Genomic DNA, 25,320 nt, shown 5'->3' on the forward strand with positions numbered 1-25,320 from the left:
GAGTTGTAGTTAGACCTGTAATCTGTGGGTTTTATTTATTTATTTTTTCCTCCCAGTTATGTTGCCTTCTGAGATTCCAAAACTCCCCACAGACCCGCCAGTGAGAGGGTCTCCTGGTGTTTGGAAACTTCTCTTTTAAGACTCCCTCCCCGGGACAGGTCTCCATCTCTAACTCTTTCTCTCTTTTTATCTTTTATATTTTGTCCTACCTTCTTTTGAAGATAATGGGCTGCCTTTCTGGGTGCCTGGTGTCATCTGCCAGCGTTCAGAAGTTGTTTTGTGGTATTCGCTCAGAGTTCAAATGATCTTTTGGTGAATTTGTGGGAAAGAAAGTGGTCTCCCCATACTATTCCTCTGCCATCTTAGGACCCCTCCCAGTCTCTTCAAGAATGAAAAGGGAGAGTGCCAAAATCAAGTAAGTCAGAAATGAAAAAGGAGAAGTGACAATTAATACCACAGAGGTATTAATACAAGGGATCATAAGAGACTACTATGAGCAACTACACACTAATAAATGGACACCCTAGAAGAGCTGGACAAATTCTTAGAAAGGCACAATCTCCTAAGTTTGAAACAGGAAGAAATAGAAAACAAGAACAGGATAATTACTAGTACCAAAACTGAATTAATACTTTAGTAACCCTCAAAATCCAGGACCAGATGACTTCACAGAGGAATTTTACCAAACATTTAGAGAATAAAATTCTCTACCCTTCTGAAAATAGTTCAAAAAATTTCAGAGGAAGGAATGTTTCTGAAATCATTCTAGGAGGTTACCATCACTCTGATACTAAAACCAGAAAAATAACACACAAAATACAAAAGTACAGGCAAGTATAACATGGATATAAAAATCCTCAAGAAAATCCTAGCAAATTGAATTCAGCAGTGCATTAAAAGTGTTATATGCCATGATCAAGTGGGATTTGTCCTAGGTAGACAAATATTTTTCAGTATCTGCAAATTAACATACCACATTAACAAACTGAATGGTAAAACCATTTGATCAACTAAATACATGCATAAAAAGCCTGTGATAAAATTTCACACCAATTTATAATAAAAACTCCAGAAAATGGACATAAAAGGAACATAACTCAAGATAGTAAATGTCATATATGAGAAACCCACAGCTGACATCATACCCAAGGATGTATGATTGAGCATGCCCTATAAGATCAGGAAGAAGACAAAGATGCCTAGTCTCTCCACTTCTATTCAACATAGTTTTGGAAGTCATAGCCATGCCAATCAGAGAAGAAGAACAAATAAAAGGAAACCATATTGGAAAAGAAGAACAAAAACAATCACTATTAGAACAAAAAACTTTACAATTTGCATGGAAACACAAAAGATCAAAAATAGGCAAAGCTATCTTGCAAAAGAAAAATAGAGCTGGAGGAGTCAGCTGACTTCAGAATATACTGCAAAGCTACATCCATCAAAACAGTATGGTACTGGCACAAAAACTGAAATATAGATTATTGGAATAGGACAGAAAGTCCAGAGATATACCCAAACAACTATGGTCACCTAGTTGACAAAGGAGGCAAGAATATAAAATGGAAAAAAGTCAGTCTTTTCAATAAGTGGTGCTAGGAAAACTAGACTGCTACATGTAAAGAATGAAATTAGAACACTCCATAATGGCATACGTAAATATAAAATCAAAATGGATTAAAGACCACATGTAAGCCTGGATTGTTAAAAATCTTACATAAAAAAGTAGGCAGAACACTTTTTGACATAAACCACAGCAAGATCTTTTTTGATCCACCTCCTAGAGTAATAAAAATAAAAACGGAAATAAACAAAGGGGACTAATTAAGCATCAAAACTTTTGCACAGTGAAGTAAACCTGAGGCAAAAGAAAACAATAACCCACAGAACGTGAGAAATATTTGCAAGTGACAAGGTATTAATATCCAAAATATAAAAACTGCTTATGGAGCTCAACATCAAAAGAGCAAACAAACTAAACAAAAAATGGGACAGGAAACCACAATATTTTGTAAATCATGAACCTTCAATTAAAAAAATAAAGTGTCAAAATAAAAAGGCAGAAGATATTTCTCCAAAATAGACATACAGATGGCATAATGTACATTAAAAGATGCTTGACATTGCTAATTATTAGAGAAATGCAAATTAAAACTATAATGCAGTATGATCTCACACAGGTCAGAATGCCCATTATCAAAAATTCTACAAACAAGAGAAGCTGGAGAGGATGTGGAGAAATGGAAATGTGGAAAATGAAAGCCCCCCACACTTTGGTGCTAACGTAACTTGGTACAGCCATTATGGCGAACAGTAATGAGGTTCCTCAATAAAATAAAAATAGAGCTAGCATATGAACCAGCCATTCCACTCCTGGGCATATATCTGCAGAAATCCAAAATTTGAAAAGATATGTGCACCCCAATATTCATTGTGGCACTATCCAGGACATGGAAGCAACCTACATGTCCATTTATGGAGGAAAGGATAAAGATGATGTGGTACGTATATACAATGGAGTATTGCTCAGTCATAAAAGAGCAATAAAGCCCTTTGTGGCAACATGGATGGACCTAGACACTGTCATACGGAATGAAGTAAGTCAGGCAATGAAGGGGAAATATCATATCTTACTTATGTGTAATCTAAAAAATATGGTACAAATGAAATTATTTACCAAACAGAAATAGAGTCACAGACGTAGAGAACAAACTTATGGTTAGCAGAACAGGGGGAGAGAAGAGGAAGGATAAATTGGGAGATTGGGATTGATATATACATATATGTATATGTATATACATATATACATACTGTGCATATCACTCAGTCATGTCTGACTCTTTGTGACCCCTTGGACTGTAACCCTCCAGGCTACTCTGCCCATGGGATTTCCCAGGCAAGAATACTGGAGTGGGTTGCCATTTCCTACTCCAGGGGATTTTCTCGACCCAGGGATTGAACTCATGTCTCTTGTGTTTTCTGCATTGCAGGCAGATTCTTTACCATTGTGCCACATGGGAAGCCCCATATGCACACTACCATATATAAGTTGATAATTAATAAGGACCTACTGTATAGCACTGGGAACTTTAATCAATATTCTGCAATGGCCTTTATGGGAAAATAATCTAACATCAAGTAGATATACATATATGTATAACAGATTCACTTTGCTGTACTCCTGAAATCCTAACGCATATTGTATATCATTTATAATCCAATAAAAAATGAAGAAAATTGAAATGTATTTCTTTCTTTAAAAAGATCTTTAAAAGATAGGAAAAAAAAAAAAAACTATTGCTGTTTGCAGATTACATGATACTATGCACAGAAAAATCCTAAAGACACCACCAGAAAACTACTAGAGCTCATCAGTGAATTCAGTGATGTAGCAAATTGAAAATTAATATGCAGAAATCTGTGCATTTCTATATGCTAACAACGAACGATCAGGAAGAGAAATTAAGGAAAGAATCCTATTTACCACTGCATCAAAAAGAGTAAAATACCTATGGCTAAAACTACACAAGGAGGCTGAGACTCCTGTACTCCAAAAAGTATAAGATGCTTATGAAAGAAATTGAAGACAACACAAACAGATAGAAAGATATATCATGTTCTTGGATTGGAAGCATCAATTCTCTTAACATGAGTATATTACCCAAGACAATGTACAGATTCAATGCCATCCCAATCAAATTACCAATGGTGCTTTTCATATAACTAGAACAAACAAGTTTTCAATTTGTATGGAAACACAAAACACCACAAGTAGTCAAAAAAATTCTGAGAAAAATGAATAAAGTTGGAGGGATCATGTTCTCTGACTTCAGACTATACTACAGTGCTACAATAGTCAATGGTACTGGCAGAAAAACAGACACATAGATAAACGGAACAGTATAGAAATCCCAGAAATAAACCCTTGAATCTATGGTCAATTTATCTATGACGATGGGAGCAAGAATCCAGCTACAGGCAAAAGCACATTCTCTAGTACTACACATAAAAATAAACTCAAAATGAATTACAAATTTAAATGTAACACCAGATACTATAAAACTTCTAGAGGGAAACATATTTAGATCACTCTTTGATACCAATTGCAGCAATATTTTTTTGAATCTATTTTTTTTTTAGATGTACAGAAATAAAAACAAAAATAAAAAAAAAATGGGGCCTAAACAAACCTAAAAGTTTTTGTGCAGCAAAGAAAACCATAATCAACACAAATCAGATGAAGTATAGAATGGGAGAAACTATTTGTAAATGATGAACCAATGAGGGATTAGTTTCCAAAATATCCAAAATGGCCTACACAGCTCAATATAAACTAAGCCCCCTGACTTATTTTCCCTAACTATAAACCCCTTTAAAGAGATGATGTAGGCATAGTACTTAAAAATGAGTGAAAGCTGCTCAGTCATGTCCAACTCTTTGTGACCCCATGGACTGTAGCACGCCAGGCTCCTCTGTCCATGAAATTCTCCAGGCAAGAATACTGGAGTTGGTTGCTATTTCCTTCTTCAGGTGATCTTCTCGACCCAGGGATTGAACCAGGGTCTCCTGAATTGCAGGTACCCTCTTTTCCATCTGAACCATGAGGGAAGTCCATAATATTTAGTAAGAATCTAGCAATTTTAGCAGTTGTTACATTTTCTAGCTGGGAACTATAGAAATGGAAAGAATTCAGAAAGGACATCAGTTCAGTTCAGTACAGTTCAGTCTCTCAGTCATGTCCGACTCTTTGCAAACCCATGAACCCCAGCACGCCAGGCCTCCCTGTCCATCACCAACTCCTGGAATTTACTCAAACTCATGTCCATCGAGTCGGTGATGCCATCCAGCCATCTCATCCTCTGTCGTCCCCTTCTCCTCCTGCCCCCAATCCCTCCCAGCATCAGGGTCTTTTCCAATGAGTCAACTCTTTGCATGAGGTGGCCAAAGTATTGGAGTTTCAGCTTCAGCATCAGTCCTTCCAATGAACACCCAGGACTGATCTCCTTTAGGATGGACAGGTTGGATCTCTTTGCAGTCCAAGGGACTCTCAAGAGTCTTCTCCAACACCACAGTTCAAAAGCATCAATTTTTTGGTGCTCAGCTCTCCTTATAGTCCAACTCTCACATCCATACATGACTACTGGAAAAACCATAGCCTTGACTAGACGGACCTTGGTTGGCAAAGTAATGTCTCTGCTTTTTAATATGTTATTTAGGTTGGTCATAACTTTCCTTCCAAGGAGTAAGAGTCTTTTAATTTCATGGCTGCAGTCACCATCTGCAGTGATTTTGGAGCCCCGCTCCCCCCAAAAAAATAAAGTCTGACACTGTTTCCACTGTTTCCCCATCTATTTTCCATGAAGTGATGGGACCAGATGTCACAATCTTGGTTTTCTGAATGTTGAGCTTTAAACCAACTTTTTCACTCTCCTCTTTCACTTTCATCAAGAGGCTTGTTAGTTCCTCCTCACTTTCTGCCATAAGGGTGGTGTCATCTGCATATCTGAGGTTATTGATATTTCTCCCAGCAATCTTGATTCCAGCTTGTGCTTCTTCCAGCCCAGCATTTCTTATGATGTACTCTGCATACAAGTTAAATAAGCAGGGTGACAATATATAGCCTTGATGTACTCCTTTTCCTATTTGGAACCATCTGTTGTTCCATGTCCAGTTCTAACTGTTGCTTCCTGACATGCATATGGGTTTCTCAAGACATAACATGGGTCTATTTTATGTTTGTCTGTCTTTTGTTTCTCAATTGCAAAGTTTTTGAAAAATCAAAATTTTATATAGAAGGACATGCTACTTGAAGAGGCAGATTATGACTCTGAAGTTATATAGTAGAGAGAAAATACAGCAGGAGCTGCCAAACTTCTGAGCTGGTCTCAGATTACCCACTAATTAGTTATTAGATAAGTCACAAATCACTCTGGACATGTTTTCTTTTTTAGAAAATGGAGATTAAAAGATACCATCTTGAGTATGGCATGAGAGCTATGCCACAGAGCCACTGAGCAGACAACCTACAAATTGGAGAACAATTATACCAAAAAAGTTGTCACACTGTTGTGAAAGTTCTAGGTCCCACAACAAATTTTCCAACCTGGGGATCTGGCAAAGGGACTGAGAATCCCCAGGGAATTTGGCTTTTAAGGCCAGTGGTACTTGATTACAGAAGTTCCACAGCATGGGGGAAACAGACTCTTGGAGGGCACAAGCAAAACCTTTTGTGTACCAGGACCCAGGAGAAAGGAGCAATGACTCCACAAGAGACTGAGTCAGTGAGTGCCCTGGAGTCTTCCCTGTGAGTGCGCAGGAGTCACCAGAGGAGGCATGGGTCAACAGTGGCCTGCTGTGGGGTTAGGGGCACCAAATAAAACAGTTTTGGAATAAGTATTTTGAAGGAGGTATCCATTACTGCCATTACCCTTAGCCCCACCTATCAACAGAAAACTGGATTAAAGATTTACTAAGCATGGCCCTGCATATCAGAGGAAGACACAGGTTCCCCCACAGCCAGTCCCCCCCATCAGGAAGCTTTCAGAAGGCTCTTATCCTTATCCATCAAAGGGTAGACAAAATGGAAACCACAATTACAGAAAACTAACCAAATTGATCACTTGGATCACAGCCTTGTATAACTCAATGAAACTATGAGCCATGCTGTGTAGGGCCACCAAAGACAGAGGTCATGGTGGAGAGTTCTGACAAAATGTGGTCCACTGGAGAAGGGAACTGCAAACCACTTCAGTATTCTTGACTTGAGAACCCCATGAACAGTATGAAGAGGCAAAAAGATATGACACTGAAAGAAGAACTCCCCAGGTCGGTAGGTGCCCAATATGCTGCTGAAGCAGAGTGCAGAAATACCTCCAGAAAGAATGAAGAAACTGAGCAAAAGCAAAAACAACACACAGTTGTGGATATGACTGGTGATGGAAATAAAGTCTGATGTTGTAAAGAACAATATTGCATAGGAACCTGGAATGCTAAGTCCATGAATCAAGGCAACTGGAAGTGGTCAAACAGGAGATGGCAAGAGTGAACATCAAATTTTAGGAATCAGTGAACTAAAATGGATCAGAATGGGCAAATTTAATTCAGATGATCATTGTGTCTACTACTGTGGGCAAGAATCCCTTAGAAGAAATGAGCAGCCCTCATAGTCAACAAGAGAGTCCAAAATGCAGTACTTGGTTGCAATCTCAAATATGACAAAATGATCTTTGTTCATTTCCAAGGCAAACCATTCAATATCACAGTAACCCAAGTCTATGTTCACTCTACTAATACTGAAGAATCTGAAGTTGAATGGTTTTATGAAGGCCTACAAGGTGTTCTAGAACTAACACCAAAGAAAGATGTAATTTTCATCACAGAAGACTGGAATGCAAAAGTAGGAAGTCAAGAGATACCTGGAGTAACAGGCAGATTTGGCCCTGGAGTACAAAATGAAGCAGGGCAAAGATTAACAGTTTTGCCATGAGAATGCATTGATCATGGCAAACACCCTCTTCCAGCAGCACAAGAGAAGACTCTACACATGGACATCACCAGATGGTCAATACTGAAATCAGATTAATTATATTCTTTGCAGGCGAAGTTGGTGAAGATCTATAGAGTCAGCAAAAACAAGACCAGGAGCTGCCTATAGCTCAGATCATGAACTCTGTATTGCAAAATTCAGACTTAAATTGAAGAAACTAGGGAAAACCACTAGACCATTCAGGTATGATCTAAATAAATCCCTTATGATTATACAGTGAAAGTGATAAATGGATTCAAGGGATTAGATCTGATAGATAGAGTGCCTGAAGAACTAAGGATGGAGGTTTGTAACATTGTACAGGAGGCGGTGATCAAAACCATCCCCAAGAAGATGAAATGCAAAAAGGCAAAATGGTTGTCTAAGGAGGCCTTATAAATAGCTGAGGAAAGAAGAGAAGCTAACGGCAAAAGAGAAAAGGAAAGAGATACCCATCTGAATGCAGAGTTCCAAAGAATGGCAAGGAGATAAGAAAGCCTTCCTAAGTGATCAATGCAAAGAAATAGAGAAAAACAATAGAATGAGAAAGACTAGCGAGCTCTTCAAGAAAATTAGAGATACCAAGGGAACATTTCATGCAAATATGGGCACAATAAAGGACGGAAACTGTATGGACTTAACATAAGCAGAAGATATTAAGAAGAGGTGGCAAGAATACACAGAAGAATGATACAAAAAAGATCTTAATGACCCAGATAACCATGATGGTGTAATCACTCACCTATAGCCAGACATCCTGTAGTCCAAAGTTAAGTGGGCCTTAGGAAGCATCACTATGAACAAAGCTAGTGGAGATGATGGAATCCCAGCTGAGCTATTTCAAATTCTTCAAGATGGTACTGGGAAAGGGTTGTACTCAATATACCAGCAAATTTGGGGAATGCAGCAGTGACCACAGGACTGGAAAAGGTCAGTTTTCATTCCAATCCCAAAGAAAGGCAATGCTAAAGGATGCTCAAAGTACGACATACTTGCACTCATCTCACACACTAGCAAAATAATGCTCAAAATTCTACAAGCTAGGCTTCAGCTGTACAAGAACTGTGAACTTCCAGATGTTCAAGAAGGATTTAGAAAAGGCAGAGGAACCAGAGATCAAATTGCCAACATCTATTGGCTCATAGAAAAAGCAAGAGAATTCCAGAAAAAAAAAAAAAAAAAACAAAAACCATTTACTTCTGCCTCATTGACTACGCTAAGCCTTTGACTGTGTGGATCACAACAATCTGTGGGAAATTCTTAAAGCAATGGGAATACTAGGCCACCTTACCTACCTCCTCAGAAACCTGTATGGTCAAGAAACTGTTGGTCAAGAACCAACAGTTAGAGCTGGACATGTAACACGGACTGGTTCCAAATTGGGAAAGGAGTATGTCAAGGCTGTATATTGTCACCTTGCTTATTTAACTTATGTGCAGAGTACATCATGAGAAATGCTGGGCTGGATGAATCACAAGCTGGATGAAGGACAGGGTGGAAGCAAGATTGCAAGGAGAAATATCAATAACTTCACATATGCAGATGACACTGCCGTTATGGCAGAAAGCAAAGAGGAACTAGAGAGCCTCTTGATCAAGGTGAAAGAGGAGAGTGCAAAAGCTGGCTTAAACCTCAACGTTCAAAAAACTAAGATCATGGCATCTGGTCCCATCACTTCATGGCAAATAGATGGGGAAACATTGGAAACAGTTTTCTTGGGCTCCAAAATGACTGCAGCCATGAAATTAAAAGATGCTTGCTTATTGGAAGAAAAGTCATGACAAACCTCAACAGCATATTAGAAAGCAGAGACATTACTTTGCTGACAAAGTCCATATGGTCAAAGCTATGATTTTTCCAGTAGTCATGTATGGATGTGAGAGTTGGACTATAAAGAAAGCTGAGTGCAGAAGAATTGATGCTTTTGAACTGTGGTGTTGGAGAAGACTCTTGAGAGTCCCTTGGACTGTAAGGAGATCCAACCAGTCCATCCTAAAGGAAATCATCCCTGAATATTCATGAGAAGGACTGATGCTTAAGCTGAAGCTCCAACATTTTGGCCACCTGATGTGAAGAGCCTTATTGGAAAAGACCCTGATGCTGGGAAAGACTGAAGGCAGGAGGAGAAGCAGACAACAGAGGATGAGATGCTTGGATGGCATCACCAACCCAATGGACATGAATCTGAGCATACTCCAGGGGATGGTGATGGACAGAGAAGCCTGACTTGCTGTAGTCTATGGGGTCCAAAGAGTCGGACAGGACTTAGGAACTGAACAACAATAATAGCAACAGTATGAGTGTAAACTCATAGAAAAAAGGAAATGTTGACCCCTAACATTGTCAGGGAAGAGTTCGTTTTAAAGGGTAATAAGAGTATGTCATAAGGACAAGACAAGCAGGAAGCAGTACATGTGCTAAGGAAAAGGAAATAGCGTGTGCAAAGGCAAAAAGGGAGACTGATAACAGCACTGATACAGTTAAGTACAGTTAAGAACATATATATGTTCACTGGCTTTTTATCTTAAGTTATGTTTGGAAAGGAGAAGGCAATGGCAACCCACTCCAGTACTCTTGCCTGGAAAATCCCATGGACGGAGGAGCCTGGTAGGCTACAGTCCAAAGGGTTGTGAAGAGTTGGACACAACTGAGCAACTTTGCTTTCACTTTTCAGTTTCATGCATTGGAGAAGGAAATGGCAACCCACTCCAGTATTCTTGCCTGGAGAATCCCAGGGACAGAGAAGCCTGGTGGGCTGCCATCTATGGGGTCGCACAGAGTTGGACACGACTGAAGCAACTTAGCAGCAGCAGCAGCGGCATGTTTGGAAGAGCAGGAAAAGTGGTTTTTTTGGTTAAATAATACAGAATGAAATAGATTCTAGTTAACAATTATATTTCCATTCTGAAATTTTTGATAAGCTATGGCCAGGCACAGTCTAGTACAGCATTTTCTGAGAAATATAATGCTATCCACATATATACATTTAAATTTCTTATTAGACTCATTTTAAAAAGTAAAAAAAAATTCAAAGGTATAATTAATTTTAATAATATATTTGCTTAACATAATTATGCAATATATTATAATTCCAACTTTTCAATATAATCAATATAAAATGATCAGTGTGATATTTTACATTTTATGTTAGATCTTCAAAATCATGTATATATTTTAAACTTAGAGCACATCTCAATTTAGTTATTCTTTATCAGCAATATTCAATCTGTACTTATATATCAAAAAGGTTATAATTGAAAAAGTAGATTCACATCACTCGTTTCCCAAACATACTTAGACATTATGCATTAACTGAATTGAGTATCAGTTTTTACATTAAAATTAAATACAATTAAAATTCAGTTACTCAGTTGTAGTAGCCAAATCTCAAGGGCTCATCTATCAAGTGGCTCTTGCTGCAGAACAAACACAGTTCTAAAATAAGTATTAGGTCAATTTTTTAGCCTGAAATTACTATCTCAAAAATCAAGCTCGCAAGGAGACTATCAGGTTAGTAACTGGGGTGCTAATATTAATGTTAGGCATTTTGGATTACCTTTCATCTCTCCCTTGTTGATCTGTGTCTACTCAGACAAGATACAGATGTGAACAAAAAAAGAGAAGGTATCTGGAAAAGATCTCTCAATCAGCAAAGAGACTGAGGTAATCGGAGGAAGCTTAAAGACTTCATGACATAAACGTAGAAAGTTCTTAATACTTACTGACTTACTAGGCCTTAACCCTTTCACTTATGTAAATAAATAGGTTTACATAGTAGACAGACTCTGAAAAGGACAGAAAGAGTCTGGTCATAATAAGGATGCATAATTCTTTTGCCTTCTCACTACACTCACACAGAAAATGACCACTACAAACAAAACCTCAAACTATAAAACACAAGATGTCATATTTTTTCAAAAACAAAACTGTTTACATTTCAAAAGAGCATTATTTCATAAGTACTTCTATTTTATGGAAGAGAATTCCTTAAGGAATATTGAGCAAGTATTCACAATTCACCCAGAATATTCCTTTATTTATTTACCAAAAGTCTTTTGAGTGCCTATTATATTTTAGGCACTGAAAAGAAATTTCAGCAGTGGATAAGGAAGACCTACCCATCTGGAATATGTGATAAGAGCTGTCAGAGGAAAGCATTCTGAAGTAGGTTTGGCTGATTTACCAAATAAAAATACAGGATGTCAAATATTACATAGGATACAGTTATACTGAAAATTATTTGTTACATATCTGAACTACAAATTTAGTTGAGTATCCTGTCTTTTATCTGGTAAACCTACATTAGAGGGACAATTTGTAAGTGGAGATAGGGTGAATGGAGAGAAAGGAAGGCTTACTTGGAAAATAATTTCTAAAACAAATTCTGGGCATAGCAGGGAATAGGCAGGGAGAAATCATTCTGGGTAGAAACAAAGCAATGCAAACTAAAAGTCTCAAGGCTTTTAAGTTAAGTCCAGGAACTGAAAGAAGCCAAAGTAATTGGGGTAAGGAAGAAGGTAAATGAAAGAGGGGTAATGTTGATGAAAGATGAAGCCTGAGAAAAAAATAGAAGACACTCTTGTAAAGAGTTTGTACTTTATCATGAGTATGGTTCCACTAGAGATCTGTAAGCAGCTCAGACCTGTCTTAGCTCAGTACGAAGAATAGACTACAGTCCTCTTGGCAGTATGATTGACAGCCCAGTAAAGATGCTACTGCTGTAACTGAGGATTTCAATGGAGGCCTGAACAAAGGCAATGAAAGACAGACCCATTAGTAACACCAGAACTAGAACTTGAGATGGCAGCTAAAGCCTCGGCAATTGCAAAGGGGATAGAGAAGAGAACTGAGAGGGAGGAAAACCAGGGGAAGCATTATGGAAATCAAATAAAGAAAGGTCAACAAGTCAAATATTTCATTTTATTTATTTTTTCGAGTTTTTTTTTAAAATTTTTTCATTTATTTTTATTAGTTGGAGGCTAATTACTTTACAATATTGTAGTGGTTTTTGCCATACATTGACATGAATCAGCCATGGATTTACATGTGTTCCCCATCCCATCCCTCTGGGTCTTCCCAGTGCACCTGCCCTGAGCACTTGTCTCATGCATGCAACTTGGGCTGGTGATCTCTTTCACACTTGATACTATACTTGTTTCAATGCTATTCTCTCAGAACATCCCACCCTCGCCTCCTCCCAGAGTCCAAAAGTCTGTTCTATGTCTCTTTTTCTGTCTTGCATATAGGGTTATCGTCACGGTCTTTTTAAATTCCATATATATGCGTTAGTAAGTCAAATATTTTATGAGGAGGTAAGATAAGCGCTGAGGAGTGATGACTAGATTTAGCCGCAAGGAAATCACCAGTGAGTGACCTTTGGCGGGGTAGTTTTAGAGGGAATGACTGAGGCAAAATTAGGTCACCGTTGGCTGAGCAGAAGGTGATGCTGAGTTCGGAACCAGCTGGGAAATGCGAGGGTTCCACTTCCTCTTTGCCCTTTTAACAGGTTTGGGTCAAGGACAGGAACGGTTTGGAGATGAAGCTGACTGTGCTCCAATCGGGCAGAACGGCGCAGCGGGCGACCGCGAGGGGCCAATCCTTCCCCACAGCGCTCTAGATTGACGGGTCCCGGCGCCAAGGAGCTCCGGCGGGAGGCCGAGTCACGGGGGGCGGAGTCAGGGCACTAACCCGGAACGGCTTGGGACGCGCTTTCCATTGTGAGGCCGGACCCGGGCGGGCCCTCAGCCAGAACGGCAGCTTCCTCCTGGCCAACGGGCGAGCCTCGTTAGACGAGCGGCTGCCGCGGTAGCCAATGGCGTAGAGGCAGGGGCGGGCCGAGTCCGTGGGCGGGGAATTGATAAAGCATCTCTGCCACCCCGCCCCACACACACCCCAGAGGCGACGGCGGTGAGGCGCCGCCCGAACTGCAGGTGAGCGGCGGTGCCGCGGAAGAGGCTGTGAGGGGGGCGGCGTCTCCGCGGACGGTAGGTGTCAGCGGGGCGGCGTCAGGCCGCGGTCACCTCGCCGCTGGCTTTGGACCTGGCTTCGCAACGTCGCGGACCACAACGCTCAGGAGAGATCGCAGTCGCCTCTGCAGCCTGACCTGGGAGGGTGGGGAGGGCTCAGGCCTCTGCAGCAAGGCTGGCAAAGTTTCCGGGCCCCTGTTAGGGCTCTGATTTGCGGAGCGAGCACTTTCTTCCAGGTTGCCCTGTAGCCTGTCAGGTGCAGCCGTGGCTGTGGTGGAGTCTGCGGCGTGCCCCCTCCTCCTGGCTGGCCTCCTGGGAACTCAGCCTTCCTGGATTCTCCCAAGGGGCTGTTCCAAAGAGAGAGGACGGGAGTGAGAGGTACTTTATTAATGTGATAACAGGGGACGCTTAAGTAAACTTTGGTCGTTTACCTACCACAAGTTACAGGCAGGGAGTTGAATGTCTTCTAAGAGTATAGTGGCGACAGTAGGGCCCGGTGTTGGTAGGAGGTGGGAAGCCCACTTCAAAGAGGATTGGGGGAAGTTTGTAGATTTTGTGTTGTTTTTCTTCTCGAACAATCTAATGAATTTACCTAAAAAAAAATTTTGGACCCAGAATTTATACCCGATTTTCCTTAGACCTCTTAATTCTGTCTTATCGTGCAGTATTTAGGAACTTCATTCTCAAGTGTTAGTCCTTGGAAAAAAATTGCCCAGGTGTAATACGCCTTTGGTGGTACACCATCTTCACAAGGATTATGTAAGTGAACTACTTACACCTATTTCCACCCAATAAAGAATGATTGTGAAATGGGATTTCAGGAAAATGGCTGTTCTCTGTGATTGGGCGTGGAAGAACTATGGATTTTTAGAGGTTGCAACTACTAAATTCCCTTTTGTAAAGATAGAGAAGATAACCAATATGAAAGGGATAGTATTTCACATCTAAAATGGCTTTTTGAAATATTTTGTGAGATATTTAGCCCCGACACCAAGAATATGTGCCTGGCACATAGTAGGAGCTTGATATATTTGAGTAAAATTATTGGGTAATGGATGATGAAAACCCAAACGGTTACATGAGTACAAAAATGTAAAGGAGAAGAGAGAAAAAAAATTCCTGGAAACATAGCTTAGTTTCTGTTCACGCAAGCATAGCTACCAAATGTCAACTCAAGGTTGCTTTGATTTGGGTACTACCTTACATTAATCAGAAGGTGTCAAAGATTTTCACACAATTAAGCCATGGCTGACTGGAAGTCTAAGATACATTTTGATATCAATTTCAGTGAGGTAGAGAATGTGTGTTAAAATGCAAATGCCTTTTGTCTAGAATTCCTCAGTGGTCTAGTGGTTAGGGTCTGTGCTTTCACTGCTGTGGCCCAGAATTCCCTGGTTGGGAAATTCCCACAAGCCATGCCTGTCAGCCAAAAATTTTTTTAAAAAGTGCATTTTATCAGTGAACTAGTTCATCAGTTTGGCATAGAGCAAAGGGTTAGGAACATAGGTCAAAGACAAAGGGATGCCACTTTCGTAGGATAGAGATATGGAGTTGCAAATTGTTGGGGGTGCACAGAATATGCAAATAATAGAAACTGCTGCCCAAATTTTAGGAATATATTGACTCAGGCATAGTTTTAAGAGGATTGTTATTTCTATCATTACAAAATTGATCTCGCATTCTAAGAGCAACAAAATCTGATTACAGATTTTTGTCTAAATTAGGATTCTGTTGGCAACTGCAATCGTCGTTTATTATGCACTAGTATTTTGTATGTTGTAGTTTGTGTAACAGTGGTTCCATATAAAAGGCATATTGCTTGAATTAAAAAAAAATATGAATTTTCAGATATATTTGCCTCTTACAGTAAGTTTCTTAGCAAAGAGTAGGGCCTTTCAAGTCAACCTGACATTTGGCCCCAGCCTAGTTATTTAACTTTGATTCCTGATACTTCTGCCATGTATTACTGTCAGTTCAAATCAAATGCCAATTCCTTCTGACAACTTTCCCTGATTCCACCAAAGATTACGCCTTCTGAACACCCAGGTTATTTTGTTAGTATTTCTCTTTGTGCACTTTTCTTACATTCACATTATTCATCGAGTAAACACGTATTCATTTACTGTGTTGAGACTATACTGCTGCTACTGCTAAGTCACTTCAGTCGTGTCCGACTCTGTGCGACCCCATCCCTGGGATTCTCCAGGCAAGAACACTGGAGTGGGTTGCCATTTCCTCTCCAATGCATAAAAGTGAAAAGTGAATGTGAAGTCGCTCAGTCATGTCTGACTCTTCGAGACCCCATGGACTGCAGCCTACCAGACTCCTCCGTCCATGGGATTTTCCAGGCAAGAGTACTGGAGTGGGGTACCATTGCCTTCTCCACCAGACTATATTAGGAAGTGGATAATAGCTGATATTTGTTAAGGGCTTATTATGTCTTAGATATTATAAGCTTTTTGTTTGGGTTGTCTCATTTACTCCTCAAAATATTGTAGTATTCTATTATTTTTCCCATTTATAAATTAGGAAATCAATTTAAAAGGTTAAGTAATGTATTCAGATCATAGAGCTTCTAAGTAGTGGAGTTAATATACAAGCCTTGGTAGTCTCTATTCAAAACTTTACGTTTATAGTCTCCATTGTAAGTTTTTCATGTAAATTTTATGCATATATGTTTTAATAGATTATAGGTTATTTGTTAGAAACAGTATATTCATCTTTGATCCCTTATTGCTTCCAATGTAAAGTAAGTGATTATAACAGCCTGTTAGTGGAAGCATGTGGCTAGGCCAACAAACAGCTATATGACCAAGATAAATGACTATATATGTGATCTCTAGAGCTGGTGAATGATGGTGGACAGAGTGAGTGAACTTGTATAGCATAGCATGTTCTGTCTAGAAATATTCTTAGATTGAAAACTGAGCTTCTGTAAATATGTATACAGCATAGACATACATACATATTCCTTTTCTGATTTTGTCGGCTTGCATTAACATACTAATAATGTTATGCTAAGTCATATTCATACTCTAATTGGGTATTATATTCCATTATGTGGCTGTACTGCAGTTTATTCATCTAAGCCCTTATTGAATATTTATATTTTTACCATACTTCTACCTTTTAAATATGACAGTGCTTTTAAAATGGTTCAAGAAGCTATTTAAATATCTGAAACATTCTGTATCTTTTGGAAACAAAAAGTCATCCTTAATTTGATATGGAATTTGATGTAACTTTAGTAATCTTTTCTATTTTTAAGGGCATCTGACCTGCTGATTCTGTTTTTAAAGTATATTTTTAATAATCTGCTCCTCATTGGTTCATACTGCCTAAGTAGTTCTTCATAGCCTATTCATTTAAAATTTTCTTTTCAGAATTTTGTATAACTTGTTAACTGTTATATTCTTTAGCATAGTTATAGGGTAGGTAGTTTAAGGTCTTCACTTAATTTCATAAACTGCTTCTTGCCTGTATTGACTTGGGCTGCCTTTTTCTTTTAAATATATACTTTGCCCGTAGCAGTTTGTTTTGCTAGCTTACCTTACTTAAGTTATTGTCTGTTTCATTTTCTGCTCTTTCCCCTCCCCCAATCACTTTCTTATTTTATGTTGCATTTTTACCTCCTATTAGGCATAGTGTTATGTATTGAAGATACTGCTTTTGGAGCAGGTGGGGTACCATCTTCTAGATCCCCATAATGGTGGAGCAAATGGTAGAGGAAGGAGGAAATGAAGTTTGACTGCACTAATTCTTTGAAATGTGATGCAGTGGCTCTATAGGTACTAAAGAGAAGTATATTGGGGCTGGTTTAATGATGTGCAAATGATGTGTAAATCAGTTTTCTTCGGTTCCTTTTTTATGTTGCTTATAAATATAGTGAAGAAAGAAAGCATTAGTCTTTCAGTTGTGTCTGACTCTGCAACCCCATTAACTGTAGCCCACCAGGCTCCTCTGTTCTTGGAATTCTCCAGGCAAGAAGACTGGAGTGGGTTGCCAGCCCCTTCTCCAGGGGATCTTCCTGACCCAGTGATCGAACCCAGGTCTCTTGCATTGTGGGCAGATTCTTTACTGTCTGAGCTATCAGGGAAGCCCCATAAATATAGTATTTCATGATTATTCTTCAGTTGCCTCTAGAGAAAAGCAGTATACTTGCCCAGCTCAACTGAGAACTTGAATTACATAAGGAATGTTCAGTTCAGTTCAGTCGCTCAGTCATGTCTGACTCTTTGTGACCCCATGAATCTCAGCACGCCAGGCCTCCCTGTCCATCACCAACTCCCATGTTAGATCAGTGCTAATTAAATTAGATCCTCTAAAATTACAAGGCTTCTGGAATGTTCACTAAACTGTTGTAGGATCAGATGTTAAAACATTCCATTTTCTTATTTTTTATTAGGTAATATTTGAAATATGAAAAAATCATGTAGCTTTAAGTATACTAGTAAACCAGCTCCTTGACCACTGAAAAGAAAAACATTGTAGTTTGTAACATTTGTCCATTTCTGTGTTGTAAATACTGCCATCTTGGCCAGTTTCTAGTTCCCAACATGACATTACTGAATATGTAGTTGGGGAGTGTACAATGACCTTTACCAGGTCATATCAGCAGGTTCCAATATACTCCTAATGTTATAAAGCATAGTAATAAAGACCAACAGACTTACCACTTGACCTATGAACTAGAACAGCACCAATATTATTGTGGTCTTTCTCTTCCTTTAGAGATTTGCCTTTCTTGCAATAATAGTGAACTTAACTTGCTGTGCGCCAGGAACTATTCTCCATTATTTTACTAAATCCTTTAATCCTTATAGTATCTCTATGAAGTAATATTATTTTACAAATGGAATTGCATGTAGGGAAATTAAATAACTAAGGCACACAGCTAGGAAGTTCCGGAGCCAGGATTCCAACCAGGCATCTGACTGCACAACCTGTGCTTATAACCATTACACTGTGCGTTTGAATGTGTGCATGCTCAGTCATGTCCAACTCTTTGCAACCCTATGGACTGTAACTTGACAGGCTCCTCTGTCCTTGTGATTCTCCAGGCATGAATACTGGAGTGGGTTGCCATTTCCTCCTCCAGGGGGTCATTGGCGGGCAGATTCTTTACCATTGAGCCACAGCCTGTTTTGATGCTTTTTGAATGTATGAATATGTTTGCTTATACTCTAGTGACAAGAGGCTTATATTTGACTATAATGGCAGTATTTGCCTGAGAGAAGATCAAAAGTGCTGCCACTGTTTGATTATACATTCTAATTTAGTGGATTTCAATTTTATTATTAAATGTCTCAAGTAATTGGAAGTCTGTTTTAGAATAGTTTGCTGCAGTCTTTTTTTTTCCCCTATTTTTTCCTGCTTTGCCCTTTTTGTGGGTGTACAAAATTGACAGTGACTTTTTGAGAGTTTATTTTCTGCTCTTTTAAGTTTTTAGTTCTCTCTGGTCTTCATTTTAGCATCAAGGAGTAGTTCAGGAGATGGTTACTGTACCTCAATGGTTAGAAACAAAAAGATGCATTGCTGGGCATTTTTTTGATGATGTTACTAGACACACACAAGATCAGTTGAATAAGTATTACTGGAAACTTGAAAAATGCGTACAAGCAGTAAAATCTTACTAAAAAATATATTGTTATTAGAGTTTAGAAATAAGGGGTTTGCATCCACTTTTAAACCCTGGAGAGAAGAGTATTAACAGTGATAGAAAAGACTTGTGCATTTACTGATTAAATTTAGTTACCTTAATTACTATACTTTTGCTTCAGTAGAAAATACTATTTGTATTGTCAATTACCAGAGAAATATTTTTCACTCTACTAGTAAAATTTTAAACTAGCAAATATTGAAGTTTTTGTGGTAGAGTGAAACATAACTGGTTGAAACTTTGGAGAGTTTTCTGGCTACATATAGAACTTTATTCAGACTTAATGATGGGACATGGAATTTAATGGATATTGGTATTTTTCTTTCTATTGGCAGGAAATGTTTATGATCCTACAATGATAGAGCTGGAAGGCACCTTATCAGCCTACCCTCTCATTTTGTAAAGGAGGGAAAAAAGAAGCTCTGTAGCAGTGATCAGTGAGTAAATTTGAAGTCAGAAAACGTGGTTTGTGTGAATGCGTGCGTGCAAAGTCACTTCAGTCGTGTCCAACTTTGTGACCCTGTGGACTAGCCCGCCAGGCTTCTCTGTCCATGGGATTCTCCAGGCAAGAATATTGGAGTTGGTTGCCATTTTCTTCTCCAAGAGATCTTCCCAACCCAGGGATCAAACCCACATCTCTTTGTCTCCTGCATTGGCAGGCAGATTCTTTACTGCTGAGCCACCAGGGAAGCCCTTGTTCCTCATTACATACATTTAAAATCTCTTTTCCAAGGAGAAGACCCATTCAGCGTCTTTTCCAGTTTGTTTGTGTGCCTTCCCATAATGCAAAGGTTAAATAGCAGAAAAGCTGCATTTCCCAGCTATTGTATTGAGGATCTGAATGTGCTTTAGATTCCACCAAAGAGATACATAAGACTTGAAATCAAAGTGTGAGAGAGAATCAGGTGTGTAAAGCATTTGTTTTACTGGTGTGGGTCAGCACCATGGTTTTCAAACTTTAGCATGTATTAGGATCATCTGGAAGACATTGGAACATAGATTGCCAGATCTTGCCTCCAGAGTGCTGTATTCAAATGGTCTGGGGTGGGGCCTGAAAAGTTTACCTTTCTAACAAGTTTCAGGTACACCTTCTTTCAGTCTTATTTTTTTTGCTTTTTAATGTCTAGTGGTCACTTTGGCAGGTTGACTCATTTATTCATTCAAAAGTGTTTATAGTATGTATGCCTGCCATGTGCCAGAATCTCTGCTAGACTCTGGAGACATGATGGTGAGCAGAAATGGTGCTGTTTCCTAGAACTTCTAGTGAAATGGGAAAGAGACAGTCTTAGTTGTATATTAGCACAGTGTAACATTTAGATGAGGAAAACGAGTAATTTGCTTGTCAGAAGAAGATTCACTGAGGAGCAGATGTCTAATCTGCAAGCTGAAAGATGAGGAGGGATTAAGTAGGCCAAGCAGGGAACAATCCATTTTCTAGGCAGAGGGAATAGTGTGTACAAAAACCCTGAATAGGGAAAGAGTTTGACAACAGTGGGTGACTTAAAGAAGGCCTTTGCAGTTAAAGTACAAAGGATGAATTGGGGAGAGCAGAAGTAGGGAGCAGATCAAGAGTGAATACTGGCAGTTAGTTAGGAACCTTTACAGCAGCCTAGGTAAGAGAAGATGGTAGCTTGGACTGTGGTAGTGCTGGCAGAGACAGAAATGTAGTCAGTTTTGAGCCATATTAAGAGGGCTTTTGTTTGTTTTTAAATTATATAACTTATTGGGTTGAAGTATATTGTAAAAGTTGCAGGTTGATTGATTTTTTACTTTTTTCTCTTTAGGAATCATCCAGCCTGCCTGTGCTACTAGATGAATGGAAAACTCTGATTTAAAGAAAGTACTTACAAGGAATTGTCCTTGATTTTTGTACTTTGTAGCATTCCTCAAATTCTTTTCACATTTTTCCTTATTGTAAAAACTGCATTTAAGTTTGAAAATGAAGCAATTGAAGAGGAAAAGGAAAAGCAATTTCAGTGTACAAGAAACTCAGACACTTTTGAAAGAAATTACAAAAAGGAAAGAAGTAATTTTTTCCAAGCAACTCAATACAACAATTAATGTGATGAAGCGAATGGCTTGGGAGGAGATTGCACAGTGTGTGAATGCTGTAGGAGAAGGAGAGCAGAGAACAGGGACAGAAGTGAAGAGAAGGTACCTTGACTGGCGAGCCCTTATGAAGAGAAAGAAGATGAAGGCGAACATTAAGCTAGTTGGTTCAGGGTTTCCCCTTCCCACATCTGATTTAGATGACTCTCTCACTGAAGAGATAGATGAAAAGATTGGATTCCGAAGTGATACAAATTTTGATTGGCAAAATGTGGCAGATTTCAGGGATGCAGGTGGTTCCTTAACTGAGGTCAAGGTGGAAGAGGAAGAAAGAGATCCCCAGAGTCCTGAAGTAAGTATTAGCCTATGTGAACCCTCTTTTTATTTCTTCATTTCTGATATGAGAGTTTGTTATAGACCAAGAACAGTTAAGAAATTCCCAGATTTTCAAGCTAACTTAAAAATAGTACATAACAGAATCACTCCATTTTTTACTGTCTTACTGTAATTAATCTCTTCTTACCTCAATGTACTCTTTTAACTGTACATATTAATGATGTCACACAATTGTAAGTATTTTTCAAAATTCAAAGTAAATGGTTTTGTGTGCTCAAATACAGAATGCTTTAAAGAAATGCCTAGACAAATTAACAACCATTAATATCAATAAATACTGAGAACTACTTTTCTCTTTTAGTTTGAGATTGAAGAGGAAGAAGAAATGTTGTCATCAGTCATACCAGATTCCAGGAGGGAAAATGAACTTCCTGATTTCCCCCACATTGATGAATTTTTTACTCTGAACTCAACACCGTCTAGGTCTGCATATGATGAGCCCCATTTGCTTGTAAACATAGAGAAACAGAAACTAGAATTGGAAAAACGAAGGCTTGATATTGAGGCTGAAAGACTGCAGGTAGAGAAGGAACGCCTACAGATTGAGAAAGAGAGGCTGCGACATTTAGACATGGAGCATGAGCGACTTCAGCTGGAAAAGGAGCGGTTGCAGATTGAAAGAGAGAAGCTGAGGTTACAGATAGTCAACTCAGAGAAGCCATCTTTGGAAAGTGAACTTGGTCAAGGGGAAAAGTCCATACATCAACCACAGGATATAGAAACCGAGAAGTTAAAACTTGAGAGAGAACGCTTACAACTGGAAAAAGATAGGCTGCAGTTTTTGAAATTTGAATCAGAGAAGCTGCAGATTGAAAAGGAACGCTTACAAGTAGAGAAAGAGAGACTACGAATTCAGAAGGAAGGACACTTGCAGTGATTTATCTAGGTCTCCATTTTATCAAATGTTTGTAAACCATAAGTTTAGGTTTAAAAATGGTTGCAGGATTAGCTGTATTGTTGTTTTTCTTCCCTGTTTAACATTAGTGTTTTCCATAGGAAAAAGATGATTATTTGTGGGTAAATATATGCTTAAGTCTTCTAGGAAAACTATGTGCCCTAGCATAAATAGTATAGCAGAAATTGTTGTACTATACTCTTTAAATTAGTAAAATTACACACAGTCTTGTATAATCTATGGAGTCAGAGTTTACAATTATGTCTGTGTAAAATTCTAGCTCAGTAGTTGTCAACTGGGGGTGACTTTGGCCCCCAAAAGACATTTGACAATATCTGGCGACATTTTTTGGTTGTCAGAATTGGAAAGTTGGGCACATTGCTCCTGGCATGCAGTAGGTAGAGGCTAGGGATGCCTACATCCTGCAATGCACAGGACAGTTTCCACCCTCCTCTCCACCAAAAAAAAAAAAAAAAAGATCAAAACCAAAATAGCAATATTGCTGAAATGGAAGAACCCTGTCTTAGCCTGACTGAGCACCTCTTTAGATATGTTTCAGTTTCAGAATGTTAAAACCACAGATATTTATGTGGGAATTACTTAAGTGGCCCAAAACTTTAACTATGAAACAGTTTAGTTCAGTTCAGTCGCTCAGTCGTGTCTGACTCTTTGCAACCCCATGAATCACAGCACACCAGGCCTCCCTGTCCATCACAAACTCCCGGAGTTTACTCAAACTCATGCCTATCGAGTCTGTATAGTATATCGACTATAGGAAGTGATGAAGATTATAGATGTTTTATTCCTTTGTTTCCATCTGTATATAATATGAGAGTCAGAAAACGATATAGGCAACATCAGAGGTTGTCTAAAGTGGGTTACTTTCCAAAGCAGTTCATTCGTTTAGGCTTTGGTGCTTTAGAAACAGCACACATTTTTGTAAACTTTATGCTTTCTTCTGTGACTCCATTGACTAAGCCAGTAGTTTAGACAAAAATTGTCATTTCAACTGTGTACTGAAATCTTAATATACTTGGTTGAAGCTAGTAAGAATGTTACCAGTTTAAAAATGGTGCCAGTAGTCAATGAACTGGAACCCAGTAAGTGGTCATTTGATTTTTAAAATAGATAATAACTATTTGGAACTGGGAGTGGGGGTGGGGGAGAATGTCCTCTGTATCCAATAGTATTGATGGTGATGAAATAATGATAGTAGTGGTGTTTTATGAATTAGGGAAGCACTATTGCACACTATCTGACCTAATCTGTAGAAAAAGTCTTGAGAGTAGTAGTATTCCTGAACCTGAGGCTTAGAGAATTCACACTTCACTTAAATGACTGATTTCATATATCATGATGTATTTTGTCTTTGTTCTTCCCTGTGAAACAAAGTTTGTATCTTTAGTCAGTCGTTTTGGTATTTATTCTGAGACTGAGGGTTTACTTAATCTGGTGATTTGCCTTCAGTCTCCTAAAGGTACTTTTTCCACTGTCCAGATGATTCTGATGCACACTAAAATTGAGAATCACTGCATGAAATCATTTTGTATTTTCCCATTTCCAGTATATGTAGCCTTAGTACGTCTCTTTTATTGACAGATACTACCTTGATTCTAAATTGATTCTTGTTAATTTAAGAATGTCTTGAAACCATATGTAACATTTGAGTATGGGTATATAAGGCAAAAATATACATCTTAGTTACCTTGAGTTTGGAATAGTGTTATTTTTGTATAATTGAAATAAATGCTTCTACCATAGAAATGAATTTGCTGATACTAATTGTGTGAACGTTTATCATTTCAAGTGATGCTTAATGCCGTGAGGGTTGAGATTGTCAAGTCTGGAAGAGAGCTGTATCATGGTGAGTGGGGGCAAGGGGCCTAACATTTGTGTTAGGGATTATGCTATTTGCTTTTCATGCATTATTTTGTTTCTTAAGCCTTGAGTCATTTTAGCCTGACTTTTATAAGGAAGGAAACAGTACTTCATCAGTTTAATTAAAGAATACATTAAAAAGTGATAATGCCAATACTGACCCAAGATTTTAGCATAAAAGCTCTAAGGAGAAGGAGTACTGAAAGTTTATAGATGTAGTTATAAGTATTGTAGCTTGGTCACTTGCTACTTGTGAAAGTCATTTCACTTACACTATGATTTGATTTTCTCATCTGTAAAATGAGTGTAATGATATCTGCTCTGTGTATGCTTCATAGTTCTTTTTTTGTTAATAATATGTAAAGTAAAATGCTATTTTAAAGGCAAGTTGATATTAGTGTTAACATTTAAGATCAATAGATTTTTAACTTCCTGGAAGTAAGCATTGAAGATAGCCAGTATTATTTATGAATGGAGCATTCTTGGTTCCTAAAAGTAAGAGACCTAAAAAAATAAAAGCATCAGCTTACTATCTTCCAGGGCTTCGGTTGAAGAGCTTTGAATTTCTTAACACTGTCCCAGGTATAGATGGATTCAGTTGGTTCAGTGTAGTAGGAAAGTTCATTGCTGCATTTTTGAAGTGGTAGGCACACTTGGAGTGAGTCATTTTAGTTAGCTGTTTCTGTGTAATTTGTTGTTGCTATTGTTCAGTCACTAAGTCATGTCTGACTTTTTGTGACCCCCATGAACTGCAGCACACCAGGCTTCCAAGTCCTTCACTATCTCCAGGAGAGTGCTCAAACTCATCTCTGTTGAGTCAGTGATGCTATCCAACCATCTCATCCTCTGTCACTCCCTTCTCCTCCTGCCTTCAATCTTTCCCAGAGTCAGGGTCTTTTCCAGTGAGTTGGCTCTTTGCATCAGGTGGCCAAAGTATTGGGACTTCAGCTTC

At 38.7% G+C, this 25,320-nt stretch overlaps 1 protein-coding gene across 8 annotated transcripts; it reads left to right on the plus strand.

Moving 5' to 3' along the window:
• Positions 1-13,267: 13,267 nt before the first annotated feature.
• MSANTD4 (Myb/SANT DNA binding domain containing 4 with coiled-coils) lies at positions 13,268-24,267 on the plus strand. Of its 8 annotated transcripts, XM_043891055.1 has the most exons (7): positions 13,268-13,509; positions 13,728-13,869; positions 14,157-14,250; positions 17,131-17,279; positions 19,486-19,587; positions 20,935-21,551; positions 21,897-24,267. In XM_043891055.1, the coding sequence occupies exons 6-7, from the start codon at positions 21,090-21,092 to the stop codon at positions 22,470-22,472; spliced, it is 1,038 nt and encodes a 345-aa protein (XP_043746990.1). In that variant the 5' UTR covers positions 13,268-13,509; positions 13,728-13,869; positions 14,157-14,250; positions 17,131-17,279; positions 19,486-19,587; positions 20,935-21,089; the 3' UTR covers positions 22,473-24,267. The 8 variants fall into 8 exon arrangements, with proteins under 8 accessions (XP_043746990.1, XP_043747056.1, XP_043747263.1 ...); XM_043891121.1 differs by lacking the exon at positions 14,157-14,250; XM_043891187.1 differs by lacking the exon at positions 13,268-13,509 and having other exon boundaries at positions 13,545-13,869.
• Positions 24,268-25,320: the final 1,053 nt, after the last annotated feature.

The sequence above is a fragment of the Cervus elaphus genome, chromosome 1 (genome assembly GCF_910594005.1).
Source record: "Cervus elaphus chromosome 1, mCerEla1.1, whole genome shotgun sequence".
Taxonomy (NCBI): Eukaryota; Metazoa; Chordata; class Mammalia; order Artiodactyla; family Cervidae; genus Cervus; species Cervus elaphus.